Source organism: Chiloscyllium plagiosum, unplaced genomic scaffold (assembly GCF_037043375.1).
Source record: "Chiloscyllium plagiosum isolate Xiang-an unplaced genomic scaffold, Cpla_swu_hap1 HiC_scaffold_11, whole genome shotgun sequence".
NCBI lineage: Eukaryota > Metazoa > Chordata > Chondrichthyes > Orectolobiformes > Hemiscylliidae > Chiloscyllium > Chiloscyllium plagiosum.
Window position 1 is genome coordinate 68,849,768 of NW_028270149.1, and position 18,072 is coordinate 68,867,839.

An 18,072-nucleotide genomic window follows, 5' to 3' on the forward strand; every position below is an offset into this window, starting at 1 on the left:
TTTCCTTTACTCATCTCTTCAGGTCCAAGTGTCATCTTGACCGACAGACCAAAATGGATCTGATTCTTCGCCCCCCCCCCCCCCCCCCTGAAAAAAAAGCATTTTGTTTTCTCCTTACTAAATGCTTCCAGGTGGTTGGAACATTGAATAAAGTTCGACATTGAGGTAATGTATTCTGCAGAAAGTGAGGCTCTTGCTTGGAAAAGTCTGACTGGTGTTTCAAAACAGTATTATGTCAGCTGAGAATGTGATCAAATCATGCAAAGTCAGGATTATAGTGAAGATTTCCTAACAATACCAAGAGGGACACCATAACCAATTGGCAGATGGCTTCCTGAATACACTTACACAATCTAATAGTGCAAAGGAAGCATGACTTACCTTTTAATAAGGTGCTGTCTGCTGTTTACATAGCTTGATTCGATGGAGTAGTTTTCTGACTAAATATAAAAGAGAGATGTGTGAAATTAATATTACGACATTCTGAAATCTTTTGCATTATAATCAGCAGTATGAGTTAAGTCCTCTTTACCATTCCCACCTATAGAAATCCATTTATTTTTGTTTTGAGAACCTCCATAAATAAATGCCATCACTACTGTTCACCTACAAACGAATGCCAGTGAGATATCATTTTTTTAGATAAGCTCATTGTGATTTGCGGTCTTGCCACTCATGTACAGAAGCTAGTTTGCAGTGGAGTGTGTTTGGAGTTCTTTACAAAACCTCTTGTTATCACAATACAATTTCAATGCACATTATATATTTGCAAGTGAAATGAAGCAAAAGCATTTTATAAAACAGGGTTTTACAAGGGGAGAATATAGATTGCTTTGGTTACAGGCATTGTATTATTTTATTATGGTATTTTTGCACACATTATTTTATTATTTTCCCTTTTGAGAAGTTATCATATATTTTCTAAGAAAATTCTGGAAATAATTTGCATTTGATACCAAAAATCTCAGAAGTGGAAGAGGGCAAGAAAAACCTTCCCTCCAACTTAGGTGGATAAATGTACCAGATGGTCAAACTGGGCAGCAAAGTCTCAGCTTCAATCCCTGGCCCACTGGCTTAAGTCAGAGTTACAGCCAAGCTATTACAGCAAACTGTATTTTAACTGATACCACATGAACCGGCACTCTCGATAAACCAGCAAAAATTAATATATCTGAAATACCGGAGGTTTACTACATTATCGTGAACTCCGAGATGTCTGAGTAATCAGTTGAGGGTGCGGGTAAGAAGGCTCTTTGCCGCTAAGTTTTATTTAAAGCAAAGTTGCAATATTACTTAGTGATTTATGCTGCAAATAAAGTATAACTGTGATGTGTATACCCTCTGCATTATGTTTCTATTACATAGTGTGCTTTTTACATTGATTATGTGGACTTCTTGATCAACTGGAATATTTGATCAAGTGTTACATTCCTGGTCCTATAGATGCTGGCTAATAAAACTGTTTGCTGTACTCCCTGTCTTCTAGGATATGGAGAGGGAAGAACTATCAGTGTTGGTTGCCCACAATCCTGGCCATGTGAAGTGACCCTACTAAAAATCCTTTGTGCAAAAGACCACAGCAACATCCAGCTCAACTGGGGATACTCCAACTCATCATTCACTGTTCACATTCACAAACAAAAGGTTTAGGCATTTGCAGGAGAATGACGTCTGTAAAACACTCTCTCAGCAATTCGCTCTCTACGGAAGTGCTGAAAATAAATGGTTAAGAAAAACAAAATGTTCTTTCCGGCTCAACATGTGCCATATAACTTCACCCAAATGTGATTTCTAAAGTCATTAGATTAATGGTACTCTTCATCAGGATTTCCGCCATTGCAATCAACAACTTAATTATTATTTTTGTATCAGTCCTTGTCTCAGTCAAATCCCTCGAACTCAGCACCGCCTTCCTAACCTGCAATCATCTTCCTGACCTCTCCGCCCCCACCCCACTCCGGCCTATCACCCTCACCTTGACCTCCCTCCACCTAACGCATTTCCAAAGCCCCTCCCCCAAGTCCCCCCTCCCTACCTTTTATCTTAGCCTGCTGGACACACTTTCCTCATTCCTGAAGAAGGGCTTATGCCCGAAACGTCGATTCTCCTGTTCCTTGGATGCTGCCTGACCTGCTGCGCTTTTCCAGCAACACATTTTCAGCTCTGATCTCCAGCATCTGCAGCCCTCACTTTCTATCATTTTTGTATGTCTAGTATCTTGAGAGATTATCGAACTCCCCCTTACTCTTGCCCCAAATTTGTTCAAATGTCTTCCACCATTCCAGTTTCTCCCAAATAGACTGCAATTTGTTAGATGCATATTATTACCTGTCTGCTTTAGCTTCTTCAGTTGATTGCTATGCCCAGCCTTGACTCATTTACCTTCTTTAGGATTTCACTATTCACTCTAGTTCTGACTATAAAGTACTCCTCCTTCCTAACCCACAGCTATGCCTCCCTTTAATTCTGTATATCCTCACCTTGTTTTCTCCTCTTAAATAAAGGTCATATCACCTAAACAATATCTTTTCACAAAGTATGTCCTTCATTAATCTCTGCATAATCTCACATATAGTGATAGCGACTGTTAATAAGGGCAATTATCAGTTGTTTTATTAAATACTATATTTTAGGCAAAAGTACTTTAACGTGGCACATTACAGTTCACATGAAGACATCACATGTCCAGGCTGACAGCAAAATCCAAATAATTTTCAAATAGCTGGCAATGGTAATAGGTCATTACAATCTTTTCCCTGAGCATTGGAATGGATCAAAGCTAGTTAAAATAATGTAAGTTGTTTTCTAATTTGATTTTGGAATACTCAACAAGGAGTCAGGAGGTCAGCTACACATTACAGAACTCCCAGCCTCTGATCTTACTCTTTTAGCCATAGTTTTTATGAGGCTAGTCCAGTTCAGTTTCTGAACAACTGTAACCCTCTGGATTTTGTAGCTTTTATTTTAAAAATAGGCATACCAATCAGACATAATAATATATATCTCTAGAGGTATGTGTACTATATGGATACTATTACTAATTCCTTTCCACACCCATATTAGTATATATAATATGCCTGGCTACCTCATATCATTATGCAATTTTAAGCAGTTTGATTAAGATCTGCTGCTGATGGGATGAACAGGTTGAGTTCATAAACCTGTGTAATGTACCTCTTGTCACTATAATAATAATCCTGCAAGTCTAGACTAATAATCCAAAGGATAAGTACAAATTCTGCCATGGCAGTTGGAAAATCGGAATTCACTTTCGTAAAAACTTGGAAAGTAATATATGAGTGAAGCTGCTGAAGTGTTGAAAGAAGTTATCGCACCAGTAACACCTATGGAGAGAGAAACAGAGTTAATGCTTCAAGTCCGGTATCACTCTTCTTCAAGAACTGGAATTCTGACCATTTCTGAACAACAGTCATACCAGACTCGAAATGTCAACTCTTGTTTTTTCTCTCCCTTCACAGATGCTGCCAGATCTGCTGAATTTCTCCAGAATTCTCTGTGTTTGCTTCAGATTTCCAGCATTCAAAGTACTTTGCTTTTATTGTTGAAAGATGATTAACTAAAATCCTTTTGAAAACCTGCCAATCTGACCAATATAAGTTCTCTACCACATGAATAATCACAGGATGTGGTTGATCCTCAAACTACCCTCTGAAGTTGCTTGACAAGACACTCTAGGTATTGATAACATGTGAATGTCTTTCCAGCTCCAACATCCCAATGAATACAAAATGCTACCATTGTAAGTTGCCAACTCAGAAGGGCAAAGGATCACCAAGGCTGAACATTTCAGACTGATTTTTACCTGTTTATTCACCCTTATTCCCACATACTGCACAGCCTCTTATCCCTAGGATCTACCACATTTCCACATCTTCCCATTTGGGTCAGGAGTGGAGTGGAACAGAGACCAAATGCTTCATTCAGCACAGGTTGTGCCATAACCCACACAATGTAATAATACTTATCTAAAATAAGAAAAGATGCCATCAACATGATTTATGCTCACAATACAATGTCTATTGACCGCTGTAATTGCTGAAGTCTCTGGAGCAAGATATTCAAACAATTTAGCTCTCAAAACACCACTTTTCTTCAAATTTCACATTCATCAATCTGCCATTTCTTAGTGTGCTAGGTCAAAGACAACCAACGACCTGATGACCGTTACACAGTATTTAAAATGTCCTGAGGCACCATGTCATGGCTGAGATCATTTGGAACAAACGTCTAGCAGTCCTTTAATTTCCTACGATTCAAGTCGGGAGTGTCTGTATCTGCAAATGTTCTGAAATTTTGCTGATGCTCTTGTTTAATCTCTAGCAAACTGAGATCGTGTCAAAACTTCATTGTGCCAGACCACCCCTGCAGAAATATACAGGAAATTATTGAAATCAAACCAATGGAATACAACACTATTTGGTTTTCAGTCTTGTCCATTCTTAATGAACATTAACATTTAGGTGTAAACTGAATTAAGAATTAGAACAGCGTTCTTCTTGTAATCCAAAGATTGTGTTGCACATCATTTTACAAAAGCATCAAATTATGTAAGTATGAAGAGTTCAAATTTGAGAATTTATTAAATTGGACACGAGGATTTTTAATAGATCTTTTGAAGAACCTTCTAATAAAGGTCACAAACTTGAAATGTTGACCTGAAATTCTCTAAAATGTAACTAGTGCTACAGCCAGGAATGAAAGATGGGCCTTATGCAGATGAGTAGCAGGTCTCTGGTCAACATTTTACTGTTTGCTGCCCTTAAGCAGTGCCACCCACCCTCCATTAAAAGAGCCAGCAGCTCAGCAGTTCCACCAATGGAGGTAGCCACTGCTGAAACTGCAGGGAGGAGAGGGCACCTCTTTAGGAAAAGGGAAGTATTTTTCTCAACTTAATGTGTCATGGTAAGCTAGACAAGTCCTGGTGACTGTGAATTCAGAGCAGTGGTGAGGGGTGACCATGAACAGTAGAGGAGCCTCTGATACACCACCCACTCCAACCCTGGAATGATGGTTTACTTGGTGGTCTTGCCACAAGGACACAGTGCAAACTGGGCCTTAATTGGACTGTAAATTGATTTCATTACCCACCTATCAATCTCTGAAAACATTCTGTGGCAGGTGGGAGATGTCAGATTTCTCTTAAGAAGCCTTCCACCACCATTACAGTGAGGCCTCCAAGTCTGTTATCAGAAAGCTGGTAAAATCCAACCTATTAACATGGTTTCGCTCATTGGAGGTGCTGTCAGACCTGCTACGCATTTCCAATTTATCCTGCATTATTTCAGATTTCTAGCATCTGCAGTATTTTTACATTTGTATCCCTGATTTCTCCATTTCATTCTATGAAAACCGTACTGGCCTTGATCATCAGACCAAATGGACAGGTACCGGTGAATTATTGAATCTGACAGCGTGAGGAAGCAGTTCTTAACAGTGGGGCAGTCATTATCCTGACATGCCTCAATCTCATCACTTTAACTGATGGTCAATTCACTTCCCTTACACAGTTCGTTCAATATCTGATTCCTTCCTGGTCCCAGGCCTCCTGATGATATCAGCTCAACTCTCACTGTGAATACAAATAAGATTAATCATAAGTCTTTTCAGCTGCTTTTCTAAAGGAGATTCTAATCCGACACAACACAATTCTATTTTTCTTTTTAAATAAGAAGTTCCATTTTTATAATCAGCAATCACCTACACTCTTTAAAACCACAGCGTTATCTACATGCACCTTTTAAAAGATGATGATTGATTTTGAGACTGTAATAAAAATTCTTTAGTATTGCAAGCTCTGTCAATCCCATAAGGATCTCAAATATGTTCAGAAAATGGTACAGTTGCATTAGGCTTTTGTTTAAGTCAGCAATCACACTGACAATATTTCAAATTAAATGCTGAGTGGTCTTTACATTATGAATCTAACATTTTTGACTTTGTTGTCATCCAGAAAAGAAATTAAAACAGAACGATTAATTTAGCTGCTGCACAAAAACTGCACCATAAATGCCTTTGGTAAAACAAGCATCCAAATTAAATGCTGAGGATAATTCTAGACAATGGGTCTACGATTTAGCTTGGCTCTCATCCCTCATATTTCATTTGCCCTGGCAAACTTGAAAAGCACTTAGTTAAGTCCCTGTTTGATATTTAAATATGATCCATTGCACTCACTGAAAATTGGTTACGGACAGTACATTTTCATAGAATTCTCAAACACATGTTTCTACTTTTGAGACTGTGGTTTCAGTCCAGTTTAGAATAGGTCTGCTTTCTAAAATGGGCCATAATGGTGTTAAGTGAAATGAGTTTTGGGACTGAATCGAGTTGGAGATGGGATTGATTTCCACAGAAACTGACTGCACTGAACTGATTGTTTAAGCACTGGCTCAGCAGTCCTACTCCAAAATTCGCTGTTGCTTGGAATTAACTTTAGATCTGTTGTAAGTACTCCAAAATCCAATCCAATAACACCAAAGTGATTATTTGAACAAGAAGGCTTGTCTTGGCAATTTTATTTACCATTTATTTCTAATCGCTTCTTGTGTGCTCCTCCTTCATTCTCTCAACTGGGCATTTGCTTAATATTGCTGTGCTTCCCAAACTAATTGACCTTTAAGCTCAGTGCCAACTCCCCTTCATCACTTTTTTTTTATTTGATTGATTGGATTTATTATTGTCACATGTACCTAGAAACAGTGAAAAGTTTTGTTTTGTGTGCAGTACAGACAAGTCATACCATACAAAGTTCATTAGGGTTACAGAACAGAGTGAGGAACACAATGTTACAGCTGCAGAGAAGGTGCACAAACAGTGAGATCAACATTAAATTTAAAAGCTTCATTCAGAAGTCTAATAACACGGGAAAGTAGCTGTTCTGTTTGGTAGTACTCAAATTTATTAACAGAACCCTGATTATGAAAGATTTTTCAAAAAAGCAGATAATTAAAAGCACGCTTGTAAGAAAGACTTGCATTTAAATAGAAGCTGTCGCAACCTCAAAGCATCCCAAAGCATTTTACATTCAATGAAACACTTTGGAAATCTACAGTGAAATTTAAGAAACAACACAAGTCAATTTTACACAGCAAGGTCCCTCAAACAGTAACCTGATAACAACTAAATAATCTCTTGTAGTCATCTCAATTGATGGATTAATATTGCCGAAAGTTTCACCGCTTATTTTTGAACTGTGCTGTACAATATTTCACTACGCCCATTTGAGAGAGGAGACTCCAAACCAAAGGATATCACTCCTGTGCCCCCCTCAACACCACAGCACTGGAATGTCGGCCCAGATTATGTGCAGAAATCTGAAGCGAGACTTGAAGTCACAACCTACTACCTTTGAGGCAAGAGTGCCAGCCGCTGAGCTAAAGCTGACATACTCTGCACTAAATACCATCAGCCAATTCAAAAGGAGACAATTCCCTCTACAGACAGGAAATGGCTTCTGGCACCATTAATGAATGAATGCTGCTTGCATAAATCTTCTCTCTCCACTCTTTTAGTGGAAACATTTTTTATATAAGCAGTTGATACCTTCACTAAAATACTGGGCAGAAAATGCCACACAAATAACCATTCATCGACTGATACTACCAACATTAACATTTAGATTTTCATCTAAAGAAGGGGAAAGTGAAAGCAACAGCCATGCTGAGTAAAACATGTTAATCTTCTCTGTATCATTTCAATTTCAGAATAAGTGATGCCTAAGCCAGGTTGTGCTTTTTTGCAAATCAATTGAGCTTTTCTTCACACTGCACGTCAATATGTCAAAAATAAACTTTTGGAGCTACACTTTTTTTTTTAAGACTGGATTCCCTACAGTGTGGAAACAGGCCCTTCGGCCCAACAAGTCCACACTGACCCTCCGAAGAGTAGTCCCATTTCCCTCTGACTAATGCACCTAACACTACGGGCAATTTAGCATGGCCAATTCACCTGGCCTGTAGGAGGAAACCTGAGTACCCGGAGGAAACCCACGCAAACACGGGGAGAATGTCAACTCCACAGACAGTCGCCCGAGGCCAAAATTCAACCTGGGACCCTGGCGCTGTGAGGCAGCAATGCTAACCACTGAGCCCTACTAAAGAACACTATCAAACATAATCCAATTCAACACAACCACAAATCTATTCTACTTCAGGTATGACAGCTGTACGAACAGTTAGCCTATGGCTTAAAAGTGATGATATTAAATAGCTGGGTCAAAGATGAATCTTTCCTCTCTCAGTGCATTCATTTATACACTAAGATGCTATAAGGAGGGGAAAATAATATTTACTGCATGATTTTTATCAGTTTCTATAAATAAAGTCTTTGCTTTGGGATTCTAACAATGGAAAATCAAATCCGGACCGGGAGAGTGAATAACAACCACATAATTTGATTAAAATGATTGTCAGTGCTTTTAGTCAAATCACCATGTAATCGTCTTTTATTTTGATGCCTCCCTACACAGTCAATAGACTACTGGCACTCACTGCCTTAGTCGACACAAGGAGGTGTCCACTTGGGTGAGATTCTGGAGAAATGCTCCTGGAACCCAAGCATTTGGTAGTGCCTTTAGGGGAAGAGGCAAAGAAAAATTAGAAGATTAAAAGAGCAAAGCAATGGGAGCATGGCATGATTTTGATTGTACTGCTTGTTCTCAGACATTAGGAGTTGACAGGTAAAGGATTGCTCATGATGCTGAACATCATATGAAGGTATGCTACCCTGAAATGTAAAGCCTGTAAAGTTGCATTCAAATACTCATTGTGATGACCAATTGGAAATAAATAAGGTCTATTTTAATGTTATAATCCCAGCTGTTGTTATTACTGGACAAGTCAGAGCCCAGACTGAAATCTGGCTTGACAAGATTATATTTTAAGGTGTGGTCTTTCACTGAAACTTAAACACACAATGCTGCAGATTTAGTTTTAACCATAAAACAAAGGTTCATTATGCAGAAGAAATGAGGACAAATTCGAATAAACTAAACCAATTATATGTAGCACAATCTGAAGGATTTTGAAACATACTATAAAAATAGAATCCTAATACAATACCATCAATGTACAGCACTCAAATACCAGAGGAAGTTCCCTGCTTTATCACATCTACAGGTTGGATTTTGTTTGTTTCTTTCAATTTCCAATCTTGAGATTCATAGCTTTTTCCTTGATCAGTCATAAAACTAAGCTCAGATTTCGTCAGCTTCAAATAACCCTTCTGAGTTCTAACCAAATGCTTCTGGCCTGGAACTTTCAAACTACAGCCCTTACACTGAGGTAACCTATCTCCTAACTCTTCTTCAGAAGAAACTATGATTTTACGTCTAACTCCAACCAATACTTTGATGAACTAACCTAAAAACCTTACCAAGCTTTAGCTTTCTTCCTTAAGTTAAAATATATCCTGATTCTTCTCAACTGAAGTAACCTAATGTTTTTCAGTGTTTACTTTGTCTGATCATATGACTCTCACAATATAAACAAACTCCTATGATCACTCGAGGAACTCTCTCATACTGTTTTTAAAATGATGCCTCCAGAAATACGAATAAGTTAATCACTAAACTCCCCACCGATAGATACATACCAGACCCACATACCAATAATTCAAACTTCAAACTATAAAATAGGTGTAATTAATATCTATAGATTACACCAGCCCATCTTTTACTTTCATAACAAGAGACCCCCACAGGAAAGGAATTTCCTCTGACTTTCCACTGCAGTCACTTGATTTTGTTATCTTTCCAGTGCACTCAGTGCAATATTTATATTACGTATTCATGTATTCACCTTATCCAATGAAAAATGCACACTAAAAGAATATTTGAAGTACTGAGATACCATACTTTCTAAAACACATGCACCTTCATCTTTGCAATACTTTATTTAAATTATGTGATTCTGAAAGCAGATTTAAATGAAGACATGGGTTACCCAAACATTCTTGATTTGTAATACTCAGAATTAGCTCACGAAATTACAAGATCCTTTCCATGTATATAATATGAGATTTGGGGGTAATATTTTGTGCATATTAATGTCAAGATGTTAGTTTTTAACAATGGAGCAAAGACCATCAAGGAGCATCTAATCTGGTCATCTGAAACTCACAACTGTAGTAGAAGGCAATAACCAAAGTTCTCTTGGTCTGTCCCAACAAAGAGGGGACTTTTTTTGTTTTCTACTAGCTATTGCAAAACAGAACTTTTTCTCGGGTAATTACATATACAATTATTTTATCTCTGGAGCACAGTGGAGTGGTTACCTTCCTTCCCATCCTTGAATCTTACTTCTATGGAGCATCTCCAGAGCACAGTGACATTTCAAATCTGCACAGCAACAGATGTACTGCTACATGGACAGTTGCCAATCTATTATTCTTTTTCCACGTTATTGGAATTATGGTTAAGTTTTTCCAGACGGACATAAACCAAGATAGACACTGGATGACATCTGGTAAATCTTTTTTTATTCAGGAGACATCCATTTAGCAGAGGTTTTCATCCTGTCAGATTTCCACTCAGTCACAAAATTCAAAGATTACGCATTGTCTGGATTATTGGCATACTGGATGCAAACTTTATGTACTTGTAAGTGATTACAGTTCAGCCTAAGGTTTAACACTGGAAGCTTCATTCAGTTCTGGGAAACTGTTGCAATAGTTATTCTCAGGCTGCAGACTAAAATAATCATTTTATTTCCTGTAACTAGTGTTTTTTTACTTTTCTTTTTTGAAAGCTATCTTAGATTCCACTTGCAGCACTACTTCTGTTGATGATCAGTCCATGTCCTTGTCCTAAACTCTTGATTTGGAGATGCCGGTGTTTGACTGGGGTGTACAAAGTTAAAAATCACACAACACCAGGTTATAGTCCAATAGGTTTAATTGGAAGCACACTAGCTTTCAGAGTGACGCTCCTTCATCAGGTGATAGTGGAGGGCTCGATCGTAACACAGAATTTATGGCTAAAATTTGCAGTGTGATATAACTGAAATTATACATTGAAAAATTGATTGTCTGTTAAGCCTTTCATCTGTTAGAATACAGTGATAGTTTCACTTCTTTCATGTGTAAATCACAAAACCTTTTTTTAAAAGTTGCATTCTCGGGTTAGCTGTTAACAATGGTGATAGCTAGACAATATGTTGAAGGTGTTAGTCCCCTCTGTTCTCTGTCTATGACCTGTTGTTTAGATTGATTCTAATCTAAAAAGTGAGATAACAGAGTTTTGCATAAATTCATGCAGTTTTTGAGCTCAGAGTTCTACATGAATGTATGCAGTTTTTGAGCAAAGTGCAATGTAACTCTGCAAGTTACACTCACACATGCACCCCCTCACAGACTCACAGACTCTGCACTCACTACACACACAAACACAAAGACCCACATGCACACATATATTTTGTGGGGTGAATTTGTACTTTCAGGGTTACATTGCACTTTGCTCAAAAACTGCATGCTTTCATGTAGAACTCTGAGCTCAAAAACTGCATGAATTTATATAAAACTCTGTTATCTCACTTTTTAGATTAGAATCAATCTAAACATCAGGTCATAGACAGAGAACACAGGGGGCTAACACCTTCAACATATTGTCTAGCTATCACCATTATTAACAGCTAACCCGAGAATGCAACTTTTAAAAAAAGGTTTTGTGATTTACACATGAAAGAAGTGAAACTATCACTGTATTCTAACAGATGAAAGGCTTAACAGACAATCAATTTTTCAATGTATAATTTCAGTTATATCACACTGCAAATTTTAGCTATAAATTCTGTGTTACGATTGAGCCCTCCACTATCACCTGATGAAGGAGCGTCACTCCGAAAGCTAGTGTGCTTCCAATTAAACCTATTGGACTATAACCTGGTGTTGTGTGATTTTTAACTAAACTGTCTTGTCATTGTCTGAGTTGCTATATTGGTTCCCCTGTTACTGTTTACTGTTTACTTCTCAAGCCTGGCAAAGCTACTCTCTGGTTTGTGAGTAAAGGTCACTCATTTCGGCCCATCAGTTTTCCAAGCTTGCAAGATCACGGGACTCAATATGTTACTTACGAGTCATTGAGATGTACAGCATGGAAACAGACCCTTCGGTCCAACTTGTCCATGCCGACAAGATGTCCCAAAGCAATCTAGTCCAACTTGCCAGCACTTGGCCCATATCCCTCTAAACCTTCCCATTCATATACCCATCCAGATGTCTTTTAAATGTTGCAATTGTACTAGCCTTCACCACTTCCTCTGGCAGCTCATTCCATATACGTACCACCCTCTGCATGAAAAAGTTGCCCCTTAGGTCCCTTTCATATCTTTCCCATCTCACCCTAAACCGATGCCCTCTAGTTCTAGACTCTCACACCACAGGGAAAAGGCTTTGCCTATTTACCCTATTCATGCCCCTCATGATTTTATAAATCTCTATAAGGTCACCCCTCAGCCTTCAACGCTCCAGGGAAAACAGCCCTAGCCTATTCAGCCTATTCAGCCTCTCCCTATAGCACAAATCCTCAAAGCCTGGCAACAGGAAGGAGACCAGAATTGCATGCAATATTCCAAAAGTGGCAACAGTTGCAACATGACCTCCCAACTCCTGTCCTCAATACTTTGACCAATAAAGGAAAGCACACCAAACACCTTCTTCACTATCCTATCTACTTACGACTCTATTTTCAAGAACTTATGAACCTGCACTCCAAGGTCTCTTTATTTAGCAGCACTCCCTAGGACCTTACCATTAAGTGTATAAGTCCTGCTCAGGACTTCAACAAAGGATCATGGTAAGTTGTAACCCAAGTATGAACACAGGCTGTATCTCAGATACACTAAGCATTGCCTCACAAATGTCATACATGCACTAGGTTCAATTTATGTATGGTATTTATAAGGATGCCAAATGTCATCTTCATTCCATTTTTGCAAGACTGAGGCCATGTTTTGTACTTCATGGGTTACAGGATTTGCCCATGGATTAGCGTTAGCAGTCTGACCAGAATGATGTTCCATGATTCATTGGCTATTTAAAAATAAATCAAATAGCTATGTGTTAATTCTCACCATCAGTGAGCAAATAGCTGTAACCATGGCAACCACCCTCTCACGAAGGCTGCCCCTAAACATTGTGGAGCATCAGCAGCACAAGTAAAATCTCACTGGTGCCACCCAGCTGACCCACAAACAACATAACTACCAACCAAACTGCTCTACCAAGTTCAAGTCATATTAACTAGCACAACTTTGTCACTTTATCCTTTTCAGTCTAGTTTGATGTGATGGACTGTGAGCCCCATGAGGACAGCGATTATTCTACCTCACTGAACACACCAGAAGACAGAAATACATCTACAGTATACATTTGAGCTATAGGGAGAGGCTGAACAGGCTGGAGTTGTTTTCCCTGGAGCGTCGGAGGCTGAGGGGTGACATTATAGAGGTTTACAAAATTATGATGGGCATGGGAAGTCTTTTCCCTGGGGTCGGGGAGTCCAGAACTCGAGGGCATAGGTTTAGGGTGAGAGGGGAAAGATATAAAAGAGACCTACGGGCAACTTTTTTCACACGAAGGTGGTACGTGTATGGAAGTAGTTGGAGGCTGGTACAATTGCAACATTTAAGAGGCATTTGGATGGGTATATATGAATAGGAAGGGTTTGGAGAGATACGGGCAGGTGGGATTAGATTGGGTTGGGATATCTGGTCGGCATGGTCGGGTTGGACCGAAGGGTCTGTTTCCATGCTGTACATCTCTATGACTCTATGTCTTAAACAACACTCATGAAATGCAAAATGTCTTTTTCATTGTTCATTACACCAGAATTATTCAATCATCTGGAGCATGGAAATATGAAAAGCTCCACATGTTCTCAAATCATTTTTGGGTCAAGCAGAAAGGAAGGAAACTCATCAAGGCTGGGCTGGCTTCATCATACAACCATTCCCTTGCTCTTTCCTGTAGCTAGATGTTTTTCTTTTACTTTTTGAAAGCTACTTTAGAGTCCACTTGCAGCACTCTTTCTGCTGCTGGTCCATCCATGTCCTAAACTGTCTTGTCATTCTCTGAAGTTGCCATTTTTGTTTCCCTGTTACTGCTTACTTCACAAGCTTGGCAAAAGCTACTCTCTGGCTTGTGAGCAAAGGTCACTCATTCATCGTTTTTTCAGCCCATCTATTTTCCAACCTTGCAAGACCATTGGGCTCAAAATTTTACTTCAACAAAGGACCATGGGAAGTTGTAACCCAAGTATGAAGACAGGCTGTATCTCAGACACACTAAGCCTTACCTCACAAAAATCATACCATGCTTTAGGTTCAATTTACTTATGGTATTTATAAGGATGTCAAATGCCATCCTCATTACATTCCTGAAAGAAGCTTGTGAAGTGTATTCACCAAGTCAGTTCCTTTGCTCGTCAAACAATTAATGTCCTCAACATGATTAGCCCTTACATCACCATCATATTCTTTACTGGATGTCCATTATCTTATGGTGAATATTCTAAGCAACTGCAGAATGGCATGGACAGAAATTATTTTATTGGTAAAAGAAACATCAAGCATGAATAATAAAAATGGTTATCAGGGCAATTACGGCAATAATTCAACAAAAGGACTTTTGCTGATATTAACAAATCTGATGCATTACCAAGGTTTTTGATGTCACTACAACTACTTAATATTATTTTGTAGCACCTATTTATATAAAATAAATGCATTTTCAAATCTGATATGAAAAAAATCTCCCCAAAGATACCTCCCCAAAAGAAACTTAATGGCTTCCTTAAATCTCTTGCCAAGTAAAACAGATAACTGTTCTCTGTTGTACTTTATGCTTCTAATGCTGCTGCTACAGTTGCTAACATTGTAATCCAACATTTAGCTGTGTTTCACCTTTCACCTTACCCTGCAATTGGTGATTAATCCTCTCATTCCTCCTAATTAAGAAGAGGGTAGAGGCACAGGAGAGAATTTTTTTGCGGCACAGGGCCAGTATCCCTACCTCTCAGCCAGAAAGTGAGCATGTTCAAACAGGTTGATTAAAAATAACTAAAGGAACAGAGGAAGGGTGAGACAAGGATGGAGGAAACAAGGAGGGTCAACATAGGAGGATGGACAGACAGAGAGGGGTCAAGTAAGTACTATTTAAGTGTTGTCACTGTAATAATCTGTGAAACACAGTAGTCAATCTGCATGCAAGCTCCCACAAAGGACAATGTAATAATGATTAGGCAATCTGACATTTTCATAATGCTTGTTCGGGGACAAATATTGGGCAGGACAATTTAAAACTAAAAAATTTAAATAAATGCCAGTTGTGCTCTTTAACCTACCCAAAATCATGCATGTTATTTTCTCTTAAATTTTGACAAATCTTTCACTTATTATGGAATTTTAACTGTCATTTCTGCATACAGGTGACCCCAGCATCCATGAAATCGTTTTCTGTGGTTTCACTTACCCACGGTTTACCACAGCTGGAACATGTTATAGATAACGCTCCAGCACCAGGGACAAGGAGGCTGCCGGGAAGGTAAATTTCTCATTTAAATGAATGGGTTCATTCCTATCCGCGGTTTCGAGCTTCCCTGGTCAGTCCTGGAGCGTAAACCCCATGGGTATGAGGGGGACTACTGTATTTCAAAACTATACCTAATGATTTTTTCAAGCGGTTACCTCTTGCCACAATCTGCTATTTTGTTGTATGGAAATTCCGAATGTGAAAACAAAGAAGGCACTTAGCTACTACTCTCAGTTATGCCAATCCAGTACTTACTGTAATCTGGAAATATAGTTGACATTAGTGGCCCGAAGATGATAGGCCACTGGTTTAGATCTAGCACGTTCAGGGATAGTCTTACACTTCATAATTTGAATAAGTCCCTCATCGTTTCTTTTAAAACTAAATAAATTTTTAAATCAATAGGTTGATAGAGAATGAATTGCTGGAGCATTCACAATCTACTTGAAATCAGATCAACCCACTCTGGCCTGACGTAGTTATAAAACACTGATTGTAATTATGATAGAAAAACAACTAAGGATAACAGATGCTGCTGAAAGGTTGTATTTTTAGATATTAATCAGATGTGAATTTTTGAAGTAAAGTAACAACAATTCTGTTATTTTGAGTGAGAGTATAGTTGCTGGGTTTCCATTCCTGACAATATATTCCTGATACCCACATTACACCAACAAAAAATCCATTCAACAAATTCTTAACAAAATAATCCAAATTTGCCAATGTCACTCTGGCTAAAGTATCCTGTGCAATTATTTAAGGTTGATTTAGCAATCTCATATACCCAGCAGAAAACTGCATTCATAGTGAGCATAAAAAGAAATTTACATTTGAAGTTTGTACAGCAAAATGCAACAAGGTGCTTTACAGTCAATTATATATTTCTGAAATGTAGCCATTGCTGTATATCTTTGCATCAAAGAAAAGGCATCATGAACAGCAATGAAATGAATTATCATGTTTTCAGGTATTGTTTAAAGGATAAATGTTGACAAGGATATTGGGTGTACTTCCATATCCTTATCCAATTAGTGTCTTTGGTTTTTTTAGATCCACATGAAAGAACAGTAGTTTAAAATTTCATTTGAAAGTGAAGGCAGCATTCTCTCGGTGCTGCACTGAGTTGTCAGCCTAAATAATCCCTGGAGTGAGCTTGAGCACAAACCCTGCTGTGTCATGGGAAGAATGCTTCCACTGATAGATCAGATATAGAATTAAACTCTGGGTCTCTAGCTCTTCAATTCATGCTTCTATTTAATGTAGTACACACAGACAGTCAGGGATCATGCTTTGTAATATCAAGAAAAAAAGAGATAGCTTCCTTAATTCTATCAGATGGTGTGCGATCCTCACCACAAAATGTTATGAAATGTTCACTCAATAAATTTGTCATGCAAGTTCAAATTACATCATTGGCTGACATCAATAGTTCTCAGCATTCATAGCTTGTAGTTTGAAGAGGGTCAATTCTGACTGAGCTACTGGTATGTACATTCTTCTTTTCTCCCAAAGATTTTAGCCAAGTCTAATTCATATCATATTTTAAGAAGGTCGATTTCACACCGAGCACTTTCAAATGCTGTTTACTTATCAGTACTCAGTAAAAATCTAGAAACTCTAACAATTCATTTCCACTGCTGGAACATATTGTATTTGTTTATTATGAATATTATTGCAATGTAGATATCAAATTACAATCTTCCGGACACACAACCAGGAATGAGTGCAACATTTGTAATTTCTCTCCTGAGCCACTAGATGGATTCTCCTATGTCAGGAAAAATAAATTTGACATTCCACTTTATGGCAAAGGCAACAGTGTTTGCTTTCACCTAAACCACAACACAACACTGGCTTTAGGCATTCGGGGTCATGAGGGGATACTCCGACAATCTGGAATTTTAAATGCAGACGTATCCACCTCAGAGAAGATTACATACCAGGTGCTATGCTGCAGTTCAGTGGTATTTACATTAGTTTGCAAATCCTGACATAGGCATAACACGACAATAAATCTTTTACACCAATGAAGTATAAAAGATCAATTGAGGCAATTATTGAGAGGGATGACTTGCAGGCAATTAATTTTAGTCATGCTGCAAATTTCAAATTGTTACACAGCTCACTTTATGCGAGTTATAAATCACACCTAGACCAGTACTAAATGTGTGCTACCAGACTGAAGGAATACTGATAAAAAAGACAGCTGGAAAGGCAAATACATTGGATCTCTCATGACCACCAGACATCCTCAAATGATTTACAATACAGTATGTTTGAAATGATTACTGATGTAATATGGGGAATATAGCAGCAATTATGCACAAAGCAAGACCCTACAAGTACTAATGGGCTGAATCTGGCTGTATCAACCCAGTTTTGTTGAGTTTCTTATAGGAGGGATTTCTGAGGCCTTGTGAGATCTCTCATTGTATCCCACTAAATTTGCCTCATTAACGGTGTACCTTGCTGCTGGAGCTCTGCTCACTCTCTTAGTTCTAGCCCCATTCTATCACCCCATTGTTC

General features: G+C 38.4%; 1 protein-coding gene across 1 annotated transcript in view; it reads right to left on the reverse strand.

Moving 5' to 3' along the window:
* pcdh19 (protocadherin 19) overlaps positions 1-18,072 on the reverse strand; it is a 114,258-nt gene that overhangs the window by 39,677 nt on the left and 56,509 nt on the right. The window contains exon 2 of the mRNA XM_043704492.2: positions 382-440. Within this exon, the coding sequence (XP_043560427.1) occupies positions 382-440 (59 nt within the window). The remainder of the gene's footprint in view (positions 1-381; positions 441-18,072) is intronic.